The sequence below is a fragment of the Sylvia atricapilla genome, chromosome 4, assembly GCF_009819655.1.
Source record: "Sylvia atricapilla isolate bSylAtr1 chromosome 4, bSylAtr1.pri, whole genome shotgun sequence".
In the NCBI taxonomy this organism is placed as follows: Eukaryota; Metazoa; Chordata; class Aves; order Passeriformes; family Sylviidae; genus Sylvia; species Sylvia atricapilla.
This window is the reverse complement of record NC_089143.1, coordinates 29,270,971-29,293,692: the sequence shown is the minus strand read 5'-3', so window position 1 is coordinate 29,293,692 and position 22,722 is coordinate 29,270,971. Positions and strand designations below refer to the sequence as shown.

The following is a 22,722-nucleotide window of genomic DNA, read 5'->3' as shown; positions in this document are numbered from 1 at the left end:
AATACTAATGGTAAAAATACTAGAACAATCCTACTTTTCTTATCTTGCCTTACCTGCAAGCAAGTTTCCAGTCAAAATCAAAGCATCTTGATGCGCTGAGAGGTCCAGTGGGAACCATGCTGATGAAAGTAGTGACAGGACCAAGCCAGCCATACCAATGGTGCAGCCCCTCTGAGCGTCATCTGAAGAACTTGGCTGGGAAACACTGGAAATTTAATTTTGGAATGTCACGATTTTTCCCCCCTTTTGGCAAATTAAAAGTCTTGAGAAAACCAACAGTCAAGTAGATGGCTAATCTAATGAAATGAAATCTTTGCTACAGAAATAAATACACATTTAACACTCAAATACACCTTCAAAAAGCAAACTGCAGTAGAGACCTGGCAATACTTTGGTTTTCTTAACACCCATTACCTTCTTTTTAATAGCAAATACCAAGGCTATAGTGACATCTACTGATAAACTGAAGAATTATGGATTTATTTGCAAATCACTACAGTCCTGAACTATCTTTAGATTAGCCTTGTGCATATGCAAGGTAGGGACGGGAGACATTAGCTGTAGTATTGCAATGTAACAAGATAGTGTTTTGAAGTGACAAGAAATTAATTAAACAATTGTATTCCATCAAATCCTCTATATTTTTTGAGTGAACACTATCCAACACAGTAATTTTCTGCTGCATTCTTTATTTTCCATTACAATAATTATAAGACCAGATTTTCCCACAGACATCAAGTTTAAAAAAGAGCAGGTAGAGATCACCAGAAGACATTTAGCAGAATACTGTGTGAATTACACACATCATTTCAAACCTGTAAGACCTAAGCGCTTCAATTTCTTTCAAGAAAAGACCTTATATAACTGCTAAATAAAGGGAATCTGGAAATTTTTCAAAATATTTTTAAACTTGAAATAATTAAAATCTTCTAATATAGTCTAATCTGGTCTAACACAAGAACAGGAGTTTCAGAAAATTAAACTGACACTAAGTACAGATATTATTTTGATTAAACTCCAGAGGTAATTACAGTGCCTTCCTTTGTTTTTTTGTAAAATATTTTACAAGGCAACTGTTATTTACTTCACATACAGTCAGAAACACATGACTTAATCCATATTGAGCTGTACAGAGTTGGAATGCAGCAGTTCCAGTGACTTCTTAATCAAAAGAACAAAACCACTTAAGATAGGAAGGAATTTTTACAAAAATCTCACGTAACTATCCATGTTATTATATTCTTATTATCCAGAACAATAAATGTCTGTATCATTCCAAAAAAATAAAATTTCAATCCAAATTAGTATGAACACTGGCCAAGAATTTGTGAAGAAGGAATCAGTGGAAAGGGCAAAGGCTATGTCATTGGATCAATATAAGTATTAGATACATCTTTAAAATCAATATATCTTCTCTTCTACCTAACTTAAAAATGCTGTTTTATTTTCCAGCTGAGTTCCTTCATTTCTTATCACTGGAGCACATCTTTAATACTATATATACAAATCACACCAGACTTAGGGCCAGCAAGGGAAGCAAGGGCCTGCTGACAAGAAAGGCATCTGAGGGATGCTTGTTTTCTGGTGTTTGGGTTTTGGTTTTAAAATAAGAGAGAATTTGCCAATTGAATAGAGTAAGAGACACAACGACAGTAACAAAGAAAATCAACACAAATTATGTTAAATCTATCTAAAAACCAAACAGCTCCAGAGGCGCACATCTCCAGTAGCTACTTTTACTGCTCAGATGGCACAGCACTAATAATGAGACGCAAAATCAAAGCTTTTAGACTGCCACCTGTACATTTTTTATCTCGAAGAAACTCTTCAGAATGTAATTTGGGACTATCATGTCTTACCTATATTAACATTTAAGTATTACAGATACCAAATTCCCTGTTTTCCACTCAGTGTGCCAAATGAGAACAATTTAAATGTATCTGACACTATTATAGATGCCAAGATGAACCAGCTTCCTTGACCCACCATTTTTCAACACAGACATGAAACCAAGATGAAAATTCTAATGTTCAAATTTTAAGAGATACTACTAAACACAGTATCTCAAAGATAAACATCCTTTCAAAAGCATAAAGTATTTTCTCATATATCATATTTCACAGAAGCTGTATCTACCTTCTATAAGAGCAGTTGCAGCCAATCCCTGGGACAGACACTGTGGTTCCAGGGATGACAAACACTGGCACTTAATACCCTGACAACCTGAAGTTATAATCTTTTATATTCTGTATGAAGTTCTTAAAAGAACTGCTAAGATAAGCTTAACAGCATGTATCTAAACCAGTCCACTTCTGTTTAAGCAAGAAGAGCAAGGACACTTCTGTTTTGCAAATGGGACTTTCAGAAGCTCGACTAACAGAAGAGGGAACATACCCACAGTGCCATCCCACACTCCAGGTGCAGACTGGAAATGTTGTGGACAGAAGACACAAAGCTTCACAGCAGCCAAACTGAAAAGTAAACACCAAGAATTGAATTGGTTTCACCACGGAAAGAGTTAGCAACAAGGTATCTTAAGACTGAGAATTAAATCTATCACTACTGTCATTGCCACAGTACAAAAGCTGCAGATACAAATAGAGTCAGGAAATCATAAAAAAATAAAATAAGCATGGAAAACAGGAAAAAGTCAGGCACCATAGCAAGAAAACTCAAAGAAACTCATAGGTACAAAACCTAACATATAAGAAAACTCACTGTAAGTGCTCTTGTAGTGGATATTGTCAATGCATGGGAAATTGCTGCAATAACCCTTGAAAGGTTGTTTTCCATAGTGACATCTGTTGGACTTTGCAGCATATTGTAACCTCTGTACGTTCTGAAATAAAAACATTTATACCCACTAAAACATGCACTTAAAACCCCCGTCTCAGTCTAAAATTATTAATTTTATTACTTAAATACTTAAATATTTAAACTTAAATTACCATTATATATTTCACAGACTGGTCGTAACATAAAAAACTAGAGGATAGTCTAAATACCATCTTATATTGTAATATTTTTGGGGTGGTATTAGTAAATGCTATTTAATTTATAAATAAAATCTCTTTGCTAGCAAACAGAAGTAGTACATCAACTGTCAATATCCAACTAGATACTTGAGAAATTACCACCAATTTAACACTAGTCTTTGCTGTTGCTCAAATCCATTCAGCATTCTTGCATGCTCACAAACTTTGGATTATTGCTGTATAAAAAGTCTGTTTTCTACCCAGAATAACACTGGATCCACAAAGTTCTACTGCTTACATACTATAGTATGTATCTTAAGTGCCATGATCAAGATGATACACCAAAAGGTATATAATTAAAAACTTGTATGACAAACTGATAGAACCAAACAACCCCTATAAATATATACAACTCATACTGTCTATAAGACAGAAAAAACAGTTGGTAGCAAAAATACAACAAGATCACACTATCATAACTAGAATTTATTTTTAAATTATAAAGGGACTACAGCCTTCTGCAACTACAATCATTAAACAGGATGTGGAGAGTTATAAATCTGGATCAACACACCTGAAGAGCTGTACCTGGTTTTATAATATAATGGACAAGTAAGGTGACTTCAGGATGGAGAGAAGAAACTCTCTCAAAACAAGAACTCTCAGTGTGTGAGCACATCACCAGTAACTCACAGCATATTCTTTCAACAGGAGTCAGTTTCTGTGGAGCTTAAACCTACTGCAGGTGCTCCTACAGACTAGGAAAGGAATTCATAAGCACATGGATTTGGAAGATTTAACTACAATCCTAGACATCAGAAAATGAAATTTGGGTCTCCATTCCTTTTGAAGCAAGCCCAGACAGGTAACACACCTGGTGATAGTGCTCACTGCAAAGTGAGATGGGGGCTGTGTTTCATGCATGAGGAGTTTCAGGTAGACACTGCTTTGGTCTCTTGCTACTGCCACAACTGGGTCAGCCTGTCCTTGATCACAGTTATAAAACAGCTTTGGAACAAGCCTGAAAAAAAATTAAGTGTCAAAAAGAAAAAAATTATTATTATTATTATTAATCAGATATTATTTAACACCCGGTTTAAAGTACATTTAATATACAGTTCAACGAGCTACATATGCTAATTATACATATCAAACTGTATAAATAAAAGTTGTTACCAAAATCCATTAAGCTGAATTTATCTTTAGATAACTGCTCCTTATTACAATCAAGGAGCTCGAGTCAGAACAAAGCAACTGGTCCAGACATAAAATAATTAAAAATAAAAAAATTTTTTCTGGAGATACCTCCCCATACATACTACAACAAACACTTAAACACAGAGATTACTTCTCTCTTGCTGTTCCCTGATCTCTCCAAATATTTTCCCCATGAGTATCTGTATCAACTGAGAACTAATTTTTACCTGAAAAGAATAATTTTTTACCATCTGATTTCTATGCAGCAAAATCTAAACATGAAAACAAATCCAGGCTTCTTGAACAACAATATTTTCAACTTATGCAAAAGTGAAAAGTTATTGTAAAGGTGGTTTTGTAATCTCAGTGAGAGTACTTCCCATGAATATCCATACGGGATGTTTCAAGGGGTTTCTGCAAGCTTGTAGTAGCTTTCTTGGGCAGGTTAAGTCTTTTCCAGTCTTAACACACCTCCTGTCACCAGGTCAGAATGAAGACAGAAAAAGAACTTCAACTTGTTACCACTCAGTTAAAAAAATAACTCCATTTCAGAATCAAGTCCCTTAATAAAAGCAACAAGCTCTATGATGCAACAGTTCCTGATTCCTTTGCTGAGCTGCTGCAGCAATATAAACACTTTTAAATGTCAGAGCATTAGAAGTTTTGCTGTCCTTTATTTGTTAGTAGGAATTGACAGCAATTAGTAATATGAAGAAACTAAGAAAGAAATTTCTCTGATAATAAAATATATTCAGGAATTCAGTATTACATGCTCTCAACTTCTTTAAACAAAAATTTTAAGTCTTTGAATTCCCATATATAAACTATCAACTAATCCTTACTCTTTGGTGCATTTATCTGTACAGCAACTATAATTGTAGTAGGTTACAGCAAACACCTGCTTTGCAAACAAAATTAGTGGCTGCACTATGATTTGTGAGCACAAATGTTTTAAGACACACTGTGTATGACCATGTGAAAATTTGGGAGTTGGGACAAATCTTAAGAACTGCAATATTTTAAGTTGATCAGCCACTGCCAGGATACTGAACAAACCACTTCAGCACGAAGAAAAATATTCTGAAGTAGTTGAAACTGAAAGTGACCCTCAGAATATAATTGAATGTAATTGGATTGCTAATAGAAAGCAAGGTACAATTGCCTGATGAGTCAGAACAATGCATGTTCCAGGTACTATAAAGATGCATTTGCTTCCCATCTCTCTTTTGAAGAAATACATATATATATGTATGTATGTATGTATATATATTTATATGTATATTTAAAGACCCCAAATGATTGTTTTAGTTATAGGTACATCAACGTGCAAATATCTTTCTAAACCACTTTTTCTTTTCCTGCAAACAAAAATGTCACATATACCTCATTAATGAAGCTGCAGCCACATGTCTCACTCTTGGATCTTCATCTCCAAGCAGACTTATTACAACATTTTCAAGTACTCTCTCCTGAAGCTTTAACAGCTAGAAAATAAATCAGCACAGTAAATAAAGTTCATTGACAATTTTCATCATTTGACCATATTGTTAAGAGAGTTAACAAATGAGATTTCATCTGTTATACAAGCCTGCAAGACCATCTACCTTAACACTGCCAACCACATTCTCTAACTACATAAATGTCAAATTTTTTAAGCAAAAAAAGAACAAGTCACAAACACAGCAGAGAAAATGAAGATATCTGAATCTCCACAGTAAGTATATTCCCGGCTGTAGTAAGTTTTAGAACATGAGTCTATTTACACCACAAATACAACAGCCATCAGCACTGACAGAATTTAAAAACAAAGTGATGTCATTGCACTGATACTTTGATCCAGAAACACAATATACTAATTAAATAATTTACTTACACCAGTATAATGATGAACACCTCTGTGTAAACTCTCAGTTTTTCCTTCCAAGAAGTTGACTAGCCTATGACAAAACAGAATTTAGAGTACACCAGTTAACATTGTGTGTAATTTCTCCCTTCACTGCTCTGAAGGTTCTTTTTGTTTATTTTTTAAAAACACCACTATAGGGAAAATGTAAGTAGTAAACACTTTTGTAACCTTTAGAAAAGGTAATAAGCTATTTGCTAACCTACTATCTGGCTAGTGTAACTGATGAAAAATAGTCCGTTAAAAACCCCATTATTTAATACAATTAAATACAATTATAATTGTATTTTTTCCCACACACAGAATCACCAGAGTATTTTGAAAAGACAGTAATACATTCCAAACATCACTATTCACAAAGAGTCAACTTTTGTATGACTAAGGATAACGAAGAATTTTCACATAAATATCTTTTGTCTTTCAGCTTGGAAGAACCAACAGAGAATGAGAGAATACAAGAAAAAGAACAAGTCACATTTATTTCAGTATTGAGAGAAACTGAGTGACTAGAGAGAGCTGACAACACGGGACAAGTCAGGGACTTTCTCTTTAGAAACACACAATACTGGATGGAAAAACTAAGTTAGATTGCAAATTATGTGGTCCCTCTCTGCACATTTACAGAAGACTTGATGCAACAGACCAATGAACTAAAAACTTCAATACAATATTATTGTATTGGGCTTGGTAGTGCAGTCAGTGGTAACTTGACAAAGGAATTCATACAGGATTGTATGAATTAGTTTTATGGAACTCATTAATGCTTCAGAAGAAATTGCAGTTACAATTGCCTTTACAGTTACAGCTTCCTATACTTCTCTGCACTTTACCTGCTACACTCATAGAAAAATACAAACACTCACCGAAAATCTACCTCTGCAAGAGTTTCCAGAAGTTCTGTCCTTACGAGCCAATATGAGCTGTTCTTCAGAGCAAGGAGGTCAACAATCAGCTGCAAACCTAGTTCACTGTAACTGCTACTGCATAAGCTCATGATGCAATGCTGAGAAGCAAAAAAACAACTTTCGGTTATATTACGGAAGAGATCCTATAAAAACCAGAATGGAAGTCATCAAAAAAACACCTGCTTTCTTTAGAATACTAACAAAGTTATTGCATAGGAGCTAGGATAAGATAGAGCCAGGTACCCTGCAAGGCTAGAACACAATCTCCATGTGAAGTGCTAAAACCTGCTACTGAAATTAACCTCTGGAAAGGAATGCAGGCCTCAGAGATCAGAGGGCAATCCTCCAAAGGAAGGCAAACAGGGCTTAAACACCACAAGCACTGTATTCTCATCTGTTCAAAAAGAGTCTCCTAATTTCCATAGGGTACTTTTAAACACCTGGTTCTGATTTTGAATGTTTTTCAAAAAGTCATACCTACATATCTGAATGTTCAACTACAGGCACAATGTGTGACCTTTGGAAAAAGTTATAGAACTCCGCACTTCCATATCTTATTTAACTACAGAAAATGTACTTTCTTGTTTGAGGATTAACAACCGAAAAGGTTTAGAATATTTTTGCTAAAATGTATAGTCAGGCCATATTATATGCTGAGAAAAAGCAAGAACCAAACTTGACTAGTAATAAGTTGCCTGAACAATTCTGGTGAAATTTTCTAAAAAGCCATTATCACACATGTAATCACACATGAAATCACTACACACAAACATGAAAATTGCTGAACAGAAGGTAAAAAGAAAAGTAGGAAAATGGCAAAAGCAAGAGATTTTACCTACAGCCTCATTTACCTAGCAGGATTGCCTTCCCTCAGCTGTATCACCAGCCCCTCCTCTTTGCATACAAAACCATAATTCCCATACACAAACTATCCATATTTTACTAAAATTTATGCTTTGCTCACTGGTCTTCAGGCTGCAATAGTCACCCACCCTGTGCCTCTTCTTGATAAAAGTATTTCCCTCGGCCTCCATGTTTTACTTTACTGGAAAAACTCTCAATGAAAGCTCACTCCTTCACCCCTCTGCTTTTTAACCAAACACTTTCCACAGATTTTATTACAGAAATAAAAATTCACATATTCAGCTGTCATCTCTATTTTAACAATTGCCAGAGGGATCATTCACCCACTTTGAATCTCTTGCTTTTGACATTTTCCTACTTGAAAAAAAAATTAATTCAAAAAATAATCACTATTCTGCTTGTAATTTCTCACACTTAATTTTTATTCTTCAAATACAGGCTACAACCAGGTGATACATGTTCACATTCCCCTGTTTAGCCAAGATATCCTTTCTATCTAATGCACTCATCCTACTGCTGGTTAATGTAACATTAGCTCATACCAGAACATTTCTCATGAGAAACATCACAATTAGATTACAATATTTATTTTTTTTTATTATTTTGTGCACCAATGAAGTTCTTCAGGAAGAAATCATTTTATGCTCCATGTTTAGACATCTATGCATAGCAGCATCCCAGTAATGACTCACAACCCTATGATCTGTAGTGTTGCAAATAAATTCCTATTGCTTACCCTCACAGCTGTACAAGCCAGTTTGCATGTAACAGAGGACTCATCTTTCAATGTTTTCTGTAACAGAGGTATGCAGTCTATCAAGGAAAAGAGATTTCCTAAAAATAATTAAAAAAATTGTTTTTGAGCAACAAAATATTGCAATGTTACACTAAAAGACAAAAAGACAGCCTAAAACAAATTATTACCTGTTGAGCTTCTGACATTTATTAGCCATTTTTCCACATCAAAGCGGGATTTAATAAGAATGGAGTTGACAATTGTTCCACAGAGAATGGCAGTAGCTCCTCTAATCTGGGGATCTCCATGGTCAATATAGTTCAGAATGTCCGATACATACTGCTCCTCTAAGAAAGTAAGTTACAACTACTTTATTTTAAAAATAATAGTATTAGACTTTATTGATTCATAAAAATATTGCAATGGAGGTCTCAACTATTGGACAATAAACATCAGCACATCCCAAATATGCCCACCATAGCTCTCTTCTGAGATCCCTTTCTGTGCATGCAATCTACAGCTCAATCACACCATTCAGACCAATGATTGCATATAGAAAAACACTAGTGATTCAACTGTACACAAAGTGTTCCAGAGAAACAGAAGAAGCATTCTGGTCAATGTAGCAAACCAGCTGCACACTCCAGGTCCCTGTGATTCATTTGTAAAAATGAACTTAATGACCTAAAAACCATCTATAAGATGGACTAAATTAAATAGTGAGAAAACATTTGTAAAATAAACAAATCCCTTCTACACACTCATTGTTTTAAAACAGCTTCAACTTGTCAGAAGCTCTACAAGCTCATTCACAGAAACGTAAATCTTACGACAAAAAAATGTACCTCAGCACACACACAGCACATTCATTCCAATTTGTGCAGTACTACAATTACTAAACTGGGTTTGGAGTTTTCAGTGCAGATGCTGCCTCACTTACGTGAAAACCCAAACACACTATTAAAATGGAATATGTGAACTGCAACATACCATACTCTTCTCCCATTGCCTCCAGAGGTGTTTTATACAGTTTGCTGAAGAAAGACTCAGGGTGAAGTGCAACAGCTGCTCCAACACAGCTTACTGCCAAGGCTTTTACACTGACTCTCACATCTCTATCAGGAACTAAAGCTGTGGGGAAGAAACAAAAATTATTAAAAGGAAAGTATTTTAAAGCTTCCTGAATTGTTTTAAGTTTAATTAATAACACTATAGAAAATAAAACAGCTTAGCTTGGACAAAAATATGAAGGCAGAGCAAGCAGTTCCAGTTTATCAGAGGCAGCAGTGATAGATGGCTGCTTTTTTGCTTTCCTCAAATGGATTGTATTTTTCAAATACACTTGAAATACTCACATACAGCCATAACATACCTCCAGCTCACCTCCTTCCAAAACCAATACATTATATGGGCACGTGAGCAAGAAAGAATTTAGAAAAGGGAAAAAGAACCACCATCTTAAATCAGCCATATACCATGACAGCAATGTCGTTAAGTCCCCATCCCTGGATATATTTTTTAAAAAAGTAGCTGTGGTGCTGTCCTAGGGTGACTTTATGATGCTTGTATCCCCAATCATCTTCTGTTCGTGCTGTACACTGAGTTCTGTGCCTGTAAGACTGGTTCTGAGGGCGAAGCAGCGAAAGAAGAAGTGCACAGTTTGTTTTGAAAAACAGGCTTCACTCCTCTGCATTTTTTTTTCAGGACAGTGTTTGTCTGAGGCATGGACAGCAGCGGAACACAAATCTTTTTTTGCTTTTGGTTAGTTTAACTAGCTGAGGCGGAGAAGCTTCCTGGACTGTTCTTTTTTTCCTTTTTCTTGGGACTGTTTAAACCTGCTCTGGACTGAACAACCCATAGGAGAATCGAGGAGCTCACACATGCAGCCCACCAGGGCATGGACCTCTGGAGCGATGAGAATAAGGGACTGAGTGAGCTGAGCTACCCACAGCAAGGGCTTTCTCCATCTGCCATCTCACACCAGAACCGAAGGTTTTACTGTTTCATATTATTCATTCTTTGCGCTTGTGGGCATTTTGTTTGCTAAATAAATAGTTTTTTGCACTTTTCTCCAAGGATGTTCTTTTCCCAGACTGGCTGGGGGAGGGGCCATTTGATTTTCTCTCCAGAGGAGCCCTATTTCAGGGGTTTTCCCCCAAATTTGCTGTAAAACAGGACAATGCTTAAGGACTGCCACAGAAAAACACCCAATATTTCCAATAAAGTGAGAACAAAACCAAGACAGAGCAAAGTGATCCCATTTCCAACTCTGTACATTGTGAACCAAAGAGAAGCAATGAAGCCCACAGACAAACGTACCTCCTTTGTCCCCAGTGAGCAGGAAGGAACCCGACAGTAGCCTAACGCAATGCACCAATGGAGCACAGTCTCTGTCAGTGTAGTGCCCAATGTCCCCCTTCACTCTGGAAGGCTATTGAAGGCAAATCTCAATGTTTATACAGAGAAAAATTAATCTTCAAGTGAAATAAAATATTAGCACAAGATTTAGAAATACTGCACATCAAACATAAGAAGGTTTAATACAAAAACGAATATATAATATTCATATGTCATTTAATGTACAGTCCAAAAAAAAGCCTCAAAATGTAATCCTTTGACGAAGTTTATATCCAGTATCAGAACTGGTTCAATTTTATTACAGACACATTATATTGTAGATTTTTCTAAACTACCTAGACTTGCTGTTTGCATCTGAAGAGCACACTAAAACACTTGTTGCCATCAAACTTCAGAAACTTTGTATGAAAAGCATATTATTTTTAAGTTGCTTCCAAAGAAGACTGAGTTTTCTGCAGTTTCACATTTAGAATTCCCCAACAGTCTGAGCTGATATAATTCTGCCTGCCACAAATGAAACTTTTGCCAGAGCTCAGAACAAGGTCCAAAGATGAATTCAAAAAAATGTAAGAGGAAATCAGTAACTCGTATTTAGAATGGCATGAGGCTCAAAGACTAATCTCTGAGGAGATCATTAAGTTACCTACACAGGTAGCAACCAGCACAAAGATATTTCAAGAAAGCAAGTATCAGTGTAGCCTACTAATGCACAAAAAGCATTTTGCGTTCTCAGCAGGGTGCTCTGGTATGGTTTTGCCAGTGACTGCATTCAAGACAGCAACACTTATGTATTCACCTTATGTTAAATGAAATTCAGGCTGGACCTCAGATTCCCTCTGCAACCTGAGTTACTCTGACCTATAACAAGGTACATCACATACACAGGCTTCCCACATTTACCACTAACTTACTTCACCATAACTGTAATTTTTAATTTTTTTAAACTTCATTGTTTTGAACTTTAAAACTGACCACTGCGATTACTTCTCACCTTGTTCTCATGATCACCAGCGTCTGCTGCATCTTCTTTTGATGTAAATCGATCCACGCTGCTGTCAGAGGGCTGCCTGCTATGGCTCATGGTTTTCAGCAGTTGAGACTGCTGAAGAGCTTTAGAAAAAGGCAATTCATGAAATACCATTTCAGATGCAAACTAAAAGCACTTAAATTAAACTTAATTATACAAACATGAAAAATAAATTAGCAGTGATCAAAACAAGTGATTGATCACAAGTGTTGGAATATATTCCTTATTTTACATATCTATCTAGTTATCTAGGTATTTGTATCAGATCTGTTACATGAGTCTTCACTCTCTTGGAAGTGCAGATGCACCTGAACACCTGTTCTAATGGTGTCACCAGTCTGGCCCACTCCTGTATTTATTGACATACCAAGAGAAGAATTTCTGAAGGACTCTGATGAATCATCTTGGAGAATATTTGCAGCTTCATCTTCCTCATCCTGTAGCTGCCCAATTTGCATTCCAGAATACTGTCCTTCAGCACCCTCCAAAACCTGCACAGTACAAGGACAGGACTTAAAATAACTTATCTTTACACAGAGTATTAAATTTGAAACATGCAGTGTTAGTAATCTAGAAATAGTCTCAAAGCAAATATGAGCCTGATAAATATTAGTGTCCAGCTGCATGTAAGCCCCAAAGCACTTCCCCTCCTCCTGCAGCTCTCGGGCTATTGGAGGCCATAGTTCTATCTGAAAGTCTCTCAGCTGAGCCATGAACTTGGCTACCAACAGTAACAAAGTGAAACACTCAGTCCATTGCTCCCCTGGGCTCCCCTTGCTCTCTCATCACAAATGTCTCTCTCTCAGCAGTTACAAATCACAACCAACACCTTCACTACCACAAACTGAACTTGGCCCTTGCAGTTAAACTACCCCATAACCTCACTTGTCCTGGATATGTGAAGTCAAACTGAGAACATACCGTGTTCTCCAGACAAGAAAAGACAAATAAGTTTAAAATAATTTTCATTCAAAACCACAGACTACTAAAATAGACTCATCTGGAAGAGAGTTTGACTCTTGAAGCCGAGGCAATACACAGGCAGCAGGCATATGGAAAAATAACCATAAAAATAAATCATAACGATCAATGATAGTCAAGGAAAAAAAAAAAAACAATTTCAGTAATTTTATCAGAGAACAGGACACTTCTTCAGTTATTCCTGTCTTCGTAAGCACCTGTAAATTGTTCATTAAAAAGCTTGTGTGTCAGTAACTTGGACAACCACTTAGTCTGTCAATTACAAAAGGATAATTGTACATGTAATTACTGCTTGTAAACAGTATGCCAACTGACATATGGAAAAGTATGACAAGAATTTGCATAAACACATTGTGCCAATAAACATATCTTGTCAATAAATGCCTGCTCACTTTGGCCTCTGCACTGCCTTAATTTAATTCAGATAGCAATTATCATCAGTCCTTTGGTTCTTGAATCCTCATACTTGCAGAAGTATTTGCTTAGCATGACTATAAATTTACTAATTTTTGTAGTGCTAAGAGGCTATTACTTTTCCAAATTACTACCAGAAAACTAGAGTCAAAAGTTTGATAATGTTTGAAAAAGTCTTTAGAAGTTTTAAATTCTCCCCCTTTTGAATCTTCTGCTCTAGCTCCCAGTAATAGTATTTTTGCTGTTTTTATTAATACCTCACAATACTCTGGCCCAAGAGAGACAAATGTCTTAAAATAAATATACAGTATGCACAATTCAGGTGTTTATTAGATATGTAACTGCTACATTGGTAAATCATGCAGTATTCACCCTTTATAGGAGAAATCCTTAAGATGGAATAAAAAAAAAAGATGAATTGTGCTGCCAAGTGTAAAAGCATAGGCAGAAGGGAGTGTGAAGCACTGTGTCCCAAAAATATTCCTTTATCATTCCAAATAAACTTTTCACCCTTTAACACTTCCATTAACCCTCCTGCACCAAAACAATTATTAATACATTGATACAAAATTAAGGATATACTACTAAGAGGATATATTTGTCAAGACTTTGTTATTGCCATTCTTTCAGTGAGCAAAATCTGTAATGCCTTCACACGAACCTACCCAGAGAACAGACTGATTACAGCTTTGTAGTTTTTCATTATTGTTGAAGTGAAAGTGTTAAAAGGAGGTCAAGCTCTCCAATAGAGGTGTGAGGTGCTGACCTTTCCACTGTTACTAGCTGAGGATTGAAAAGTAGAAGACGAGTAAGGAGATGAATCCAAGTCTGGGCCCTCCATGGAAGAGCTCTGAGATATGTCGGGCCCCTCAGTAGAAGGAGATCCCCCCTCTGCCCGCTGCACACTTACAATTTCAGAACTGTCCGAAGGGGTTACAGCAGAGTCTGGACCTTCTGTAGTAGTCTGAGAGCTATCACTAATTGGTGAGGAAGCCTGTGTGCCATCATTCAAATCCATAGTGGCATCTGACTGGACAGCACTGATCTGGCTGGAGCTTCGACTGAGCACTTCATCGTCTTCCCCTTCAGTGGCTGTACTTGTCAGATCACAGCTTGCCAGGTCCACAGAGTCTGACTGCAGCGTGTGCTGGGAACGGGGCTGCTCCGTGATGATGTCGTGTCCCGTGGCATCGGCAGCCGAGCCCCCCACTGAGCCAGCTGTCGACACACCTGATGAAGAAGCCAGTTCACTGGTTATCTCGCCCTTGACAGAAGCTGCAAAACACAGGCATTTATGAGTCAACCCAGTGTTTGAATTTGTGTTTCTCTCTCAACATGAACACACAGGCTAAACAACATATCAAACTAGGCTAAGGAAATTGTGTAACGAAATAGTTAAACTACAGGTAGGAAAACAGGCATCTTATAAAGATGCCACTCCATCCCTACCAGTAACTCCCATTAAGAAAAGAATGCAGTCAACTTCATTAAGTTTTACACTCAGCAGTATTTATGGTTTCAGTTTTGTTTACCATGTCTTTTGAATGCCCATACACTTCCTCAGCACCATAACACATCACTTGCACATTTTGCACAGAACCATAATAGAATGTATTTGCTGACTGCACCGCTAAAGAGAAAGGAAGGTACCTGAAAACGATGCAGTGCTGACATCAGATCGGGTTTCAGAATCATCATCCAAGCCTTCTTCTTCACCAAGAAGTACTTTACCTGAAAAGTGATATAATAAAAACCTTCAGTTTTCAAAAATTATAATCAGCTTAAAATGTTCAACAGCTGAAATCAGACATGAAATCCATTTTTTAAAAAGTTTATCCAAATAATTTTTCATAGCTATGAAAAGTAACAGATGAAAGGAAGAGGGGAATGAATAAAGTGCACATCCAGTCCCTCAGTAACTCATTAGGAAAGAAACAGGCAGCAGTGACAAGGAAACAGAGTTAAGTAATTTTATTTACCAGTGCAACCATTCAGGAAACCATCTACAACCTTATTACTTCGAGTTTATTTTTGTGGACTACATTTATGATCCCACTAATTTCATCAAGTATGTGCTACTCCTAAGGACTGGATACCTAGCATCTGGGTGTCTACCCTCAACTCTGAAGGGCAGTAATGTACCACAAGTAATAGAATAAAATCTCCTCCTGCTTAGGGCTACAAAATTTATCAAAGGCTGCTTGAAACTCCAAAGATAACACAATGGAAAAAGCCCAGGGGGAAGAGCTGTGCAGACTAGAAGCACAAGATAACACAAGTGGGACAGTGATGAACCCTGGACAACCACTGAGAGCTAAGGATTACTAAGGCAAAAAATCTTCAGAGATGCTTTTGCCACAAGAAACTCGAGACACTTCTAACATAACCCAACCACCACAGAGCTCTCTTACTCACAGAGCATTATCTACTTGAATTACAGGCAGTGCAAAGAGAAAGATACCTGCAGATGCACACTGCCTGGAAGGCAACCAAGGACATAGCAGCACTGGAAAGTCTGTCCATGAGACAGCACATGGAGTGCACAGGGAGCTGCTAAGCCCATCCTTCTAGATGTTGCAAGTCCCTTGCTGAGACACAGGGATTCACAGTAACTGCTGTGAGAAGAACCATTCTGCTTAGACTACCAAGCTGTACTGGTAGTCTAAGACTGATCATGCAAAAAACTAATGTTTGGGTAAGCCTGGGTGAATACCTTTGCACCTTATTCAAGTTAACTGGCGGCAAAAAAAGCATTAATACACTTTTGTATTAATTTCTTTTCTCCACTGCTTTCATATATAGCAGTACCCTGGTAGAACTATCTTTCTCTGAAAAGCATGATTTATGATACTCAAACCTGTAAGGAAGGCAGGAAAGTAAACACAGCATTTTCATATGTTGTCTGTGTGAAACGATAGTAATTGAGACCTACACACTCCTATGAATGAGTGAGTAAAATCCTCCTACAAGTTCCCAACAAAAAGCACAAAATAAAATATATTCCTCTCTATTATTTTCAAGATTTGCATCCATTTTACTGAAACAGACCAGGATGTTCTTCTGCTTTCCATGGCTGACCACCTCTAAAAGTACATGAAAGAATAAGAACACTGGAAAAACAGTCATTAGGCACTTCAGGTTTTGTATGCTTAAACGTATTAAATGAGTATATAACACACACAGCAGGATACTCTTCCTCTATGTGATAAGAAGAAACCTAGTTAAGTTGCTTTCAAAACATAGGCTTTGATTTCAAAAGGAATTTTCAGCCTTTCTTCTAAATCATCTTCTGAGGTTGAAACATAGAAAAACTAATGCAGGCCAGCTGCTCAGAACTGAAGTTGGTCTGATGCAGCAAGATTGCAAAGATGTGAAACAGAGATTTCTGCAGATCAGCCTCACTTTACACCCCTACACACATAGGAGCATTACAACTTGAGATGTCCCATCCTCACGACTGCAAAATGACTCCAAGGAGGAAGTGGGAATAGGCTTGGATTCTTCCTCCTTTCTACAATGGAGAGCAGCAGGAAATTAACAATTTGTAATTTGAAAATAAACCTGTACAAAGCACAGAACTGTGAAGGGACTTCTTCAAATTGTTTATGCCATTGTTTAGACCACAAAATCTTCATACCATAAACTTGAAAAAGGTGAATGACTCATGCATGTTTTCTCACCAAGTGAAAGATTAATATTTTAACAAGTACATGGATTGAATTTACACTATAATTAATACTTCAAAGTTACACTGAAGACTGCCAACAAGACAAAGAACCTAAATGATAATTTACCGTTTTTATTCACATATGATATGCATTGTTATTCCAATTTGTTGCATTCTGTCTCAACTTCGGATGCTGTAGCAATAACTACTTTCAGACACCCATTCTTTCAATCTGTTCTCTCTAAACTAGAAATGATAACTGCATCTGTAAGCACTATTTCATTCAGCTTTAACCAGTGCTTCATATTTTCATGTACTCTTAAAGCATACAGATAAGGTTATTTAAGCATTATGAGATTCCTTGCACGTTAAGATTGAAGGACATATCTGGAAAAAGTTGAAGCTGCCATGGTCCTTCAAGTTCATATAATTTCCTTCAGTTTGAAATAACTTTTCCTTGAAGTTTTTCTCTTCAACATTGCACATCTCTTGCTTACTAATGCTTGCACTGACGGCACCACGCTAAGTTTCACTGCAGTAGCAACATTTTGCTCACCTAATGCAGGTGGTGAAACTGCTACACAGCTGCACCTAGATTGATTCTGTCATAGTGATACAACTGGTTTTAATCAAAGTGCAAACATACAACTAAATATTAAGTACTTTCATGCAAAAATTGGGCAAAGAATACTTCAGAGCAAACCGTATCCTTTAAAATCCCGCTAAATTAATTACATATTGAAGAAAGATTATTTTAATATACACAGTGAGACAAGAATTAATCATCAAGAAGAGAAGAAGAAATAAAAAAGCATCATACTGAAGCATGCAAACATACACGTGCATTAAGAATTAGAGAAAGAAAGAGGCCTAACAAAACCAGGGAAGTTAACTATCTTGCAAGTAACATTAATGGCTAAGTATTACCATGAAAAAGAAGAATGCCCTGTTCAGAGAGATTATTTTTCCATGTGCTCTTAAGAAGTTAAAACTCCATCAATAATCATCAATATAACTTTGCCACTGAACTACAGCAAAAATAAAATTATATTGCTTTAAAAGATTTTAGAATATCTTGACTGCAATATCAGAAATTGCATCAGAATTCTTTCATTATTTATAATGATTAAGCTCAGCTGATAACACAGGCAATTGTGAATGAAGACTCAAGTTCAGCAAGACAATGAAGTGGGGTGTGGAACAAAAAAGCAACCCCAAAAAATCAGGAAGGAATGCAATTAAAGATTTGTTTTCAAAAATAATCACCTTTATGCTTTCTTGCAAGAACAGGGCTGCATGAAGACCCCCCTCCAGCTGCAAATCACAGAAAGTAACACATCAGGGCAAAGACAGAGCTAATGAAATCATGAAGGAATTCTAATAGCCACAAACGGGAAACAAAAAACCAAAAACAAACAAAAAAATTCAAATAAAAACCAAAGCCAGGAAGAAATAGCAAACTTGTTGCTTTTTAAGTCCAAGGTTTTTTGATCATTCACCACTGAATTACTTTTAATATTCTGTGCCACTTGTGCATAGTTTGCTTTCAAAAATGTGTTCTGAATCTCCCTGCTATGATTGCTTCCAGCTAATAATTTACCTTCTAGAAGCAGAAATATCGGCTGACCCATTAGTTCAATACAGACTGCTTACAAAAATCCAATCAGAGACTGATTCTTTTGAAACAGGTATGCAGCAGTTAAGAGAATTTCAAGAACATGCACTCCACAGACAAGAAAGCTGAGAGCTGATTTTAGCAGTTAAGGATAAGCTTAAGTCATGCTTTAATTTCATGCTGGTTTTGGTATTTAGCAAGTAGCTCTCATTTAATATGAATTCTGATTAGATCTGCTTTTATGAATCACAGTTGTCAGATGATTGGTAAGAACAACATTCATTTTGTGAGGGGAAAAAAAAAATCACCATATTCAACTTGCTTCGTGTAACAAAAAAAATCATCAAAACAAACTGTAAAAAAAAACCAACTCTGAAGCTTGTCATTAATCAATTAATGTATACCCACTTAAAACAAGGAGGGACAGAACTTCTACTGTACCTGGGAAAAAAGAATGCTGCACACAGCTTCATACATTTCATTTAACTTTCATGCTTTTGCTAACACTGAGAACTAGAGCTGATGATGTATGTTCATTTCCTTTTACTCCAACTACCAAAAGCAGAGCTTACCTATGAGTTCCACTATGCTTCCACTGCGGCTCCTGCTGGCAGGTTCATCTTTGGATACACTGACCTGAGCAATGCCCCCACAGGCAGTCAGAGCATGCAGCAGCTCAGGTGGGGGTGTTCTAAAGAGCTGCTGGAGCAATTCTAAAGCTCCGGTCACAACATTATGGTCCTGATGCTGGGTATAGTGCAGAGTCAGTTCATAAACCTGAAAGCCAGCAGAGTATTGCAATAAGTCTCTATGAAGACAGAACATATTATGTCTTACCCTATACAACGTCAAATTTCAGCAATGAATTAAGAATAACTAATGCTTGGTATATCTGATCTTCAACACAATCTCTTCAGAGGGGAGAAATGTCAATTAATTGTAGCCACTTAACTGCCTGTTCGGTAGCAATCTGTTGGTTCTTTTTATTGTTATAGAAGGAAAAATCACATCAAAGGCACCATAAGAAGTTTTTGGCTCTTTTGGGCACACCTATCAAGTACTGCTCATTCATTTTTCTGGAATTTCTGTTCATTACTTATCAATAATTCCTGTGACTGGAGCAACTATCATTAATCAAGATAAACAGGAATTTGAGAATTCAGAGTCTTCAGTGCCAGACTAATGCTAGATCAATATTTACTTCTCTTCCTCCCAATTAGCACTCTTCAAGTAAGGGTTATTATTTGTATTTTACCTGTACAAGTTGTTCTGGTGAAGGTGAAATCTCTGTTTCTTTCCTTGTTACACCAAAACTGCCTTTGAGGCTGGTATCTTTTACTTGTTGTTGCAATAAAGGTATGAGATACCGTAGTGTAAGTAAAACACCCAGAATTAAAAGAGTAGGACGATCATCTTCTACAGGAACCAATAAGCCTGAGGGGAGAAATGAAGTGGCCAACTAACTTACTGATTTACTGACAGTGGTTAGTTTCAACACAAATGTTATTTCATGTAATCCATATAACAGTTTCTTTAAATAAAAAACCCCAGCAAAACAGAACACCCAAAATCTAGCAGCAACTTAAGAGTGCCTTCCAAATGTGGAAACAATCGAAAATACATATTTTATACTACTGACAATCAATTAGGCAACACAGGAGAATGATCAGAGGACCCTGTCTCACCTTCCCTGTCTCCTCTTTTTACTCCATAAAAACACAAAAAATTATATTTATAATAGCTGATGCTTTCACCAAATACTCCTGACTCTTGCTCCTCTCTCCACTTGACAGCTTACACCCAAGTGTAATTCCCTCGCTCACAGATGCACTACTATCCTTATGGAAGATACCTGCACTTTGCCCTTTTTTGGGAACTTTCTTCCATATACCTACTTGCTAATCACAATCAACCACAAACTAATATAAGTTACAGAAGAAAACACAACTTTCTATCCAGGGAGGAGAAAAAAAATCAGAATCAATTCTTGGAGCTCCCATTGCTGTTTCTGTTTGCATTCTGCATCATTGGTAAGGACATTATCACACATCACTTTAGAGGGACCAAAGTCACAATGTAGCACTTGAATTTTTCACCCTTCTTGAAAGCAGCAATGCTAACATGTTAACACCTTATGTATCTGTTATTCTTCCTTATCTCTCCTTTTGCAATACAATCTACATGGTAAAGAACCCCTTGTCAATGACAAAACTGAGGCAAGTTCCCACTGAAACCCACAGATGCCTCTCATCAGGACTTGCAAAGCAGCCCAAAGACCATGTAAATTTCCCAGCTGAAGAGATATGGAAGCAATACCTGATATGAAGTTGTGTGCTTTAAATTAAAAAAACCCCTCAATTTCTGCTCTAAGTTAGAACAGAATCTGTGTGGTGGTCCTTCTAAGAAAGGCCACAGGGCATGTGATCATGGCCCAGAGCATAGCTGAGTACTCTCCACTCAGACCTGCTGCACTAGCAATCAAGCTGATGGACCATGCAAGTCTTCAGACTCCTGATACTGTGCAAGTTCACCCAGAATCCTCAGACCTTCTCATTTTCCAACAAGCTCCTTGCTTCCCAAGCCTCAGCTACTTCTTTTCAATATTACTTAATAATTGCAGCACAGAGACAAATAGCTTTAGAACTATCTTCCTCTGACTTAACACCAGATAGAGAAAGTATCAGCAGAGTAATTGGCAATCTAAGTACCCTTCCTTCACCTGAAAACCTTGCACATATGCAAAGTGATACATGTGCTTACATGGAAAAACATGTAATGGTGCTAACATATAAGGCAAATTAAATTTTTTGCCCTGATTCTTACCTAAAAGCACATTCAATAACCAGGCATAAAAATACTGTGTCCTTCGTGAATGTTGACAGATGCTTACTGCTGATCCTGCTGCTGTTCGACGGATAGTGGGGGAACTGGATTTAAGATTAGCTATGAAAGCCTTCAACAAAACCTAAAACAAAATATACCTTATTTAACTTTTTATCAGAAGTGAACTAAGAAGCCAGCAAATGTATTTTTCATTAATTCAAAGCATTACTTCAAGCACATCAAGCAAAGGCACCTACTGCCTTAATTCAGACATGCAGTTGTAACACTGCTTTCTGTACCATCTGACTGGTAATGCTGCTAACTCACCATGCTTTGGGATATAACAGGGGACACTAATAAGGTAAAGAAAAGTACCTTAATCTCATTGTCATTTGCAAAATTGCCAAAGGCTGCCATGATTTTGGGTATTGCCGCAGCCAGCGTCTCCTGGACCGATTCTTCGGGTCTCTTACTTATCCGTGTCAGGCAGGGCAAAAGGTTCACTAAGTATGGCCTAAGTACGGCACAGGAGGAAAAATTATTTGAGATCAGAACAACTGTACCCTTCTAAGGATTTTTAATTCATACTCAAGTTCTGTGGCATTACTAAAGCATACAGAAATGTACCTGTCAGCTACACGGAACGTAGGAAAAAAAGGAGGAACTTCTGAATTCAAGAGAAGAATACACTTAAAAAACACAAAACATTATCTTCACAAGTTTTTCCCCCTTAAAGTAACGTAAAGCACAGAACTAAAACCCCATTAAAAAAACACACTGATGAAATAAATTCAGATTTATAAGGTAATAAAATAATGTGATAGCAATTCCTCCAACCTCCTAATTACATACTTAAAACTTCCAAACAATAAGGTTTTATTAATATCTGTATTTCTTTAAAGGCTCTTTGGAAAGTTCATTATTAGAATGTGTTTACCTGCACTTTTGAGGCCGAACTAGATGGGCAAGCTCAGCAAATCTCCAGAGCGCAGCACGCAGACTTCTTGAAGCACCATTCTAGACAGAGCATTTAACTATCACATTTCATCATGCAAAACCATTTCCTATAAAAAGCTGCCTATAATATACAATAGTGTATATTTTACTTAAACAGATAAAAATACAATTTGTCTGGAAATCATGTATTTCCTTTAGCCAAAAGGAAGTCAAGTCAATTCCATGACTACCTTCATTTTTCTAGCTGGTATCAGAAGTTTTCTGAGTAACCCAAAATGAATAAGGAACACCACAAAAGAA

At 36.9% G+C, this 22,722-nt stretch overlaps 1 protein-coding gene across 1 annotated transcript in view; it reads right to left on the bottom strand.

Moving 5' to 3' along the window:
- The window catches only part of HTT (huntingtin), an 81,533-nt gene that overhangs the window by 46,774 nt on the left and 12,037 nt on the right, over positions 1 to 22,722 (bottom strand). Inside the window, exons 5-24 of the mRNA XM_066317422.1 lie at positions 22,403 to 22,482; positions 21,841 to 21,979; positions 21,466 to 21,607; positions 19,898 to 20,076; positions 19,215 to 19,419; positions 15,011 to 15,091; positions 14,271 to 14,635; positions 12,333 to 12,456; positions 11,930 to 12,048; positions 10,900 to 11,011; positions 9,571 to 9,711; positions 8,769 to 8,927; positions 8,581 to 8,678; positions 6,939 to 7,078; positions 6,046 to 6,109; positions 5,556 to 5,656; positions 3,850 to 3,996; positions 2,719 to 2,839; positions 2,395 to 2,471; positions 54 to 205 (exon numbers count right to left, since the gene is read on the bottom strand). Coding sequence (XP_066173519.1) covers positions 54 to 205; positions 2,395 to 2,471; positions 2,719 to 2,839; positions 3,850 to 3,996; positions 5,556 to 5,656; positions 6,046 to 6,109; positions 6,939 to 7,078; positions 8,581 to 8,678; positions 8,769 to 8,927; positions 9,571 to 9,711; positions 10,900 to 11,011; positions 11,930 to 12,048; positions 12,333 to 12,456; positions 14,271 to 14,635; positions 15,011 to 15,091; positions 19,215 to 19,419; positions 19,898 to 20,076; positions 21,466 to 21,607; positions 21,841 to 21,979; positions 22,403 to 22,482 — 2,746 coding nt within the window. The remainder of the gene's footprint in view (positions 1 to 53; positions 206 to 2,394; positions 2,472 to 2,718; positions 2,840 to 3,849; positions 3,997 to 5,555; positions 5,657 to 6,045; positions 6,110 to 6,938; positions 7,079 to 8,580; positions 8,679 to 8,768; positions 8,928 to 9,570; positions 9,712 to 10,899; positions 11,012 to 11,929; positions 12,049 to 12,332; positions 12,457 to 14,270; positions 14,636 to 15,010; positions 15,092 to 19,214; positions 19,420 to 19,897; positions 20,077 to 21,465; positions 21,608 to 21,840; positions 21,980 to 22,402; positions 22,483 to 22,722) is intronic.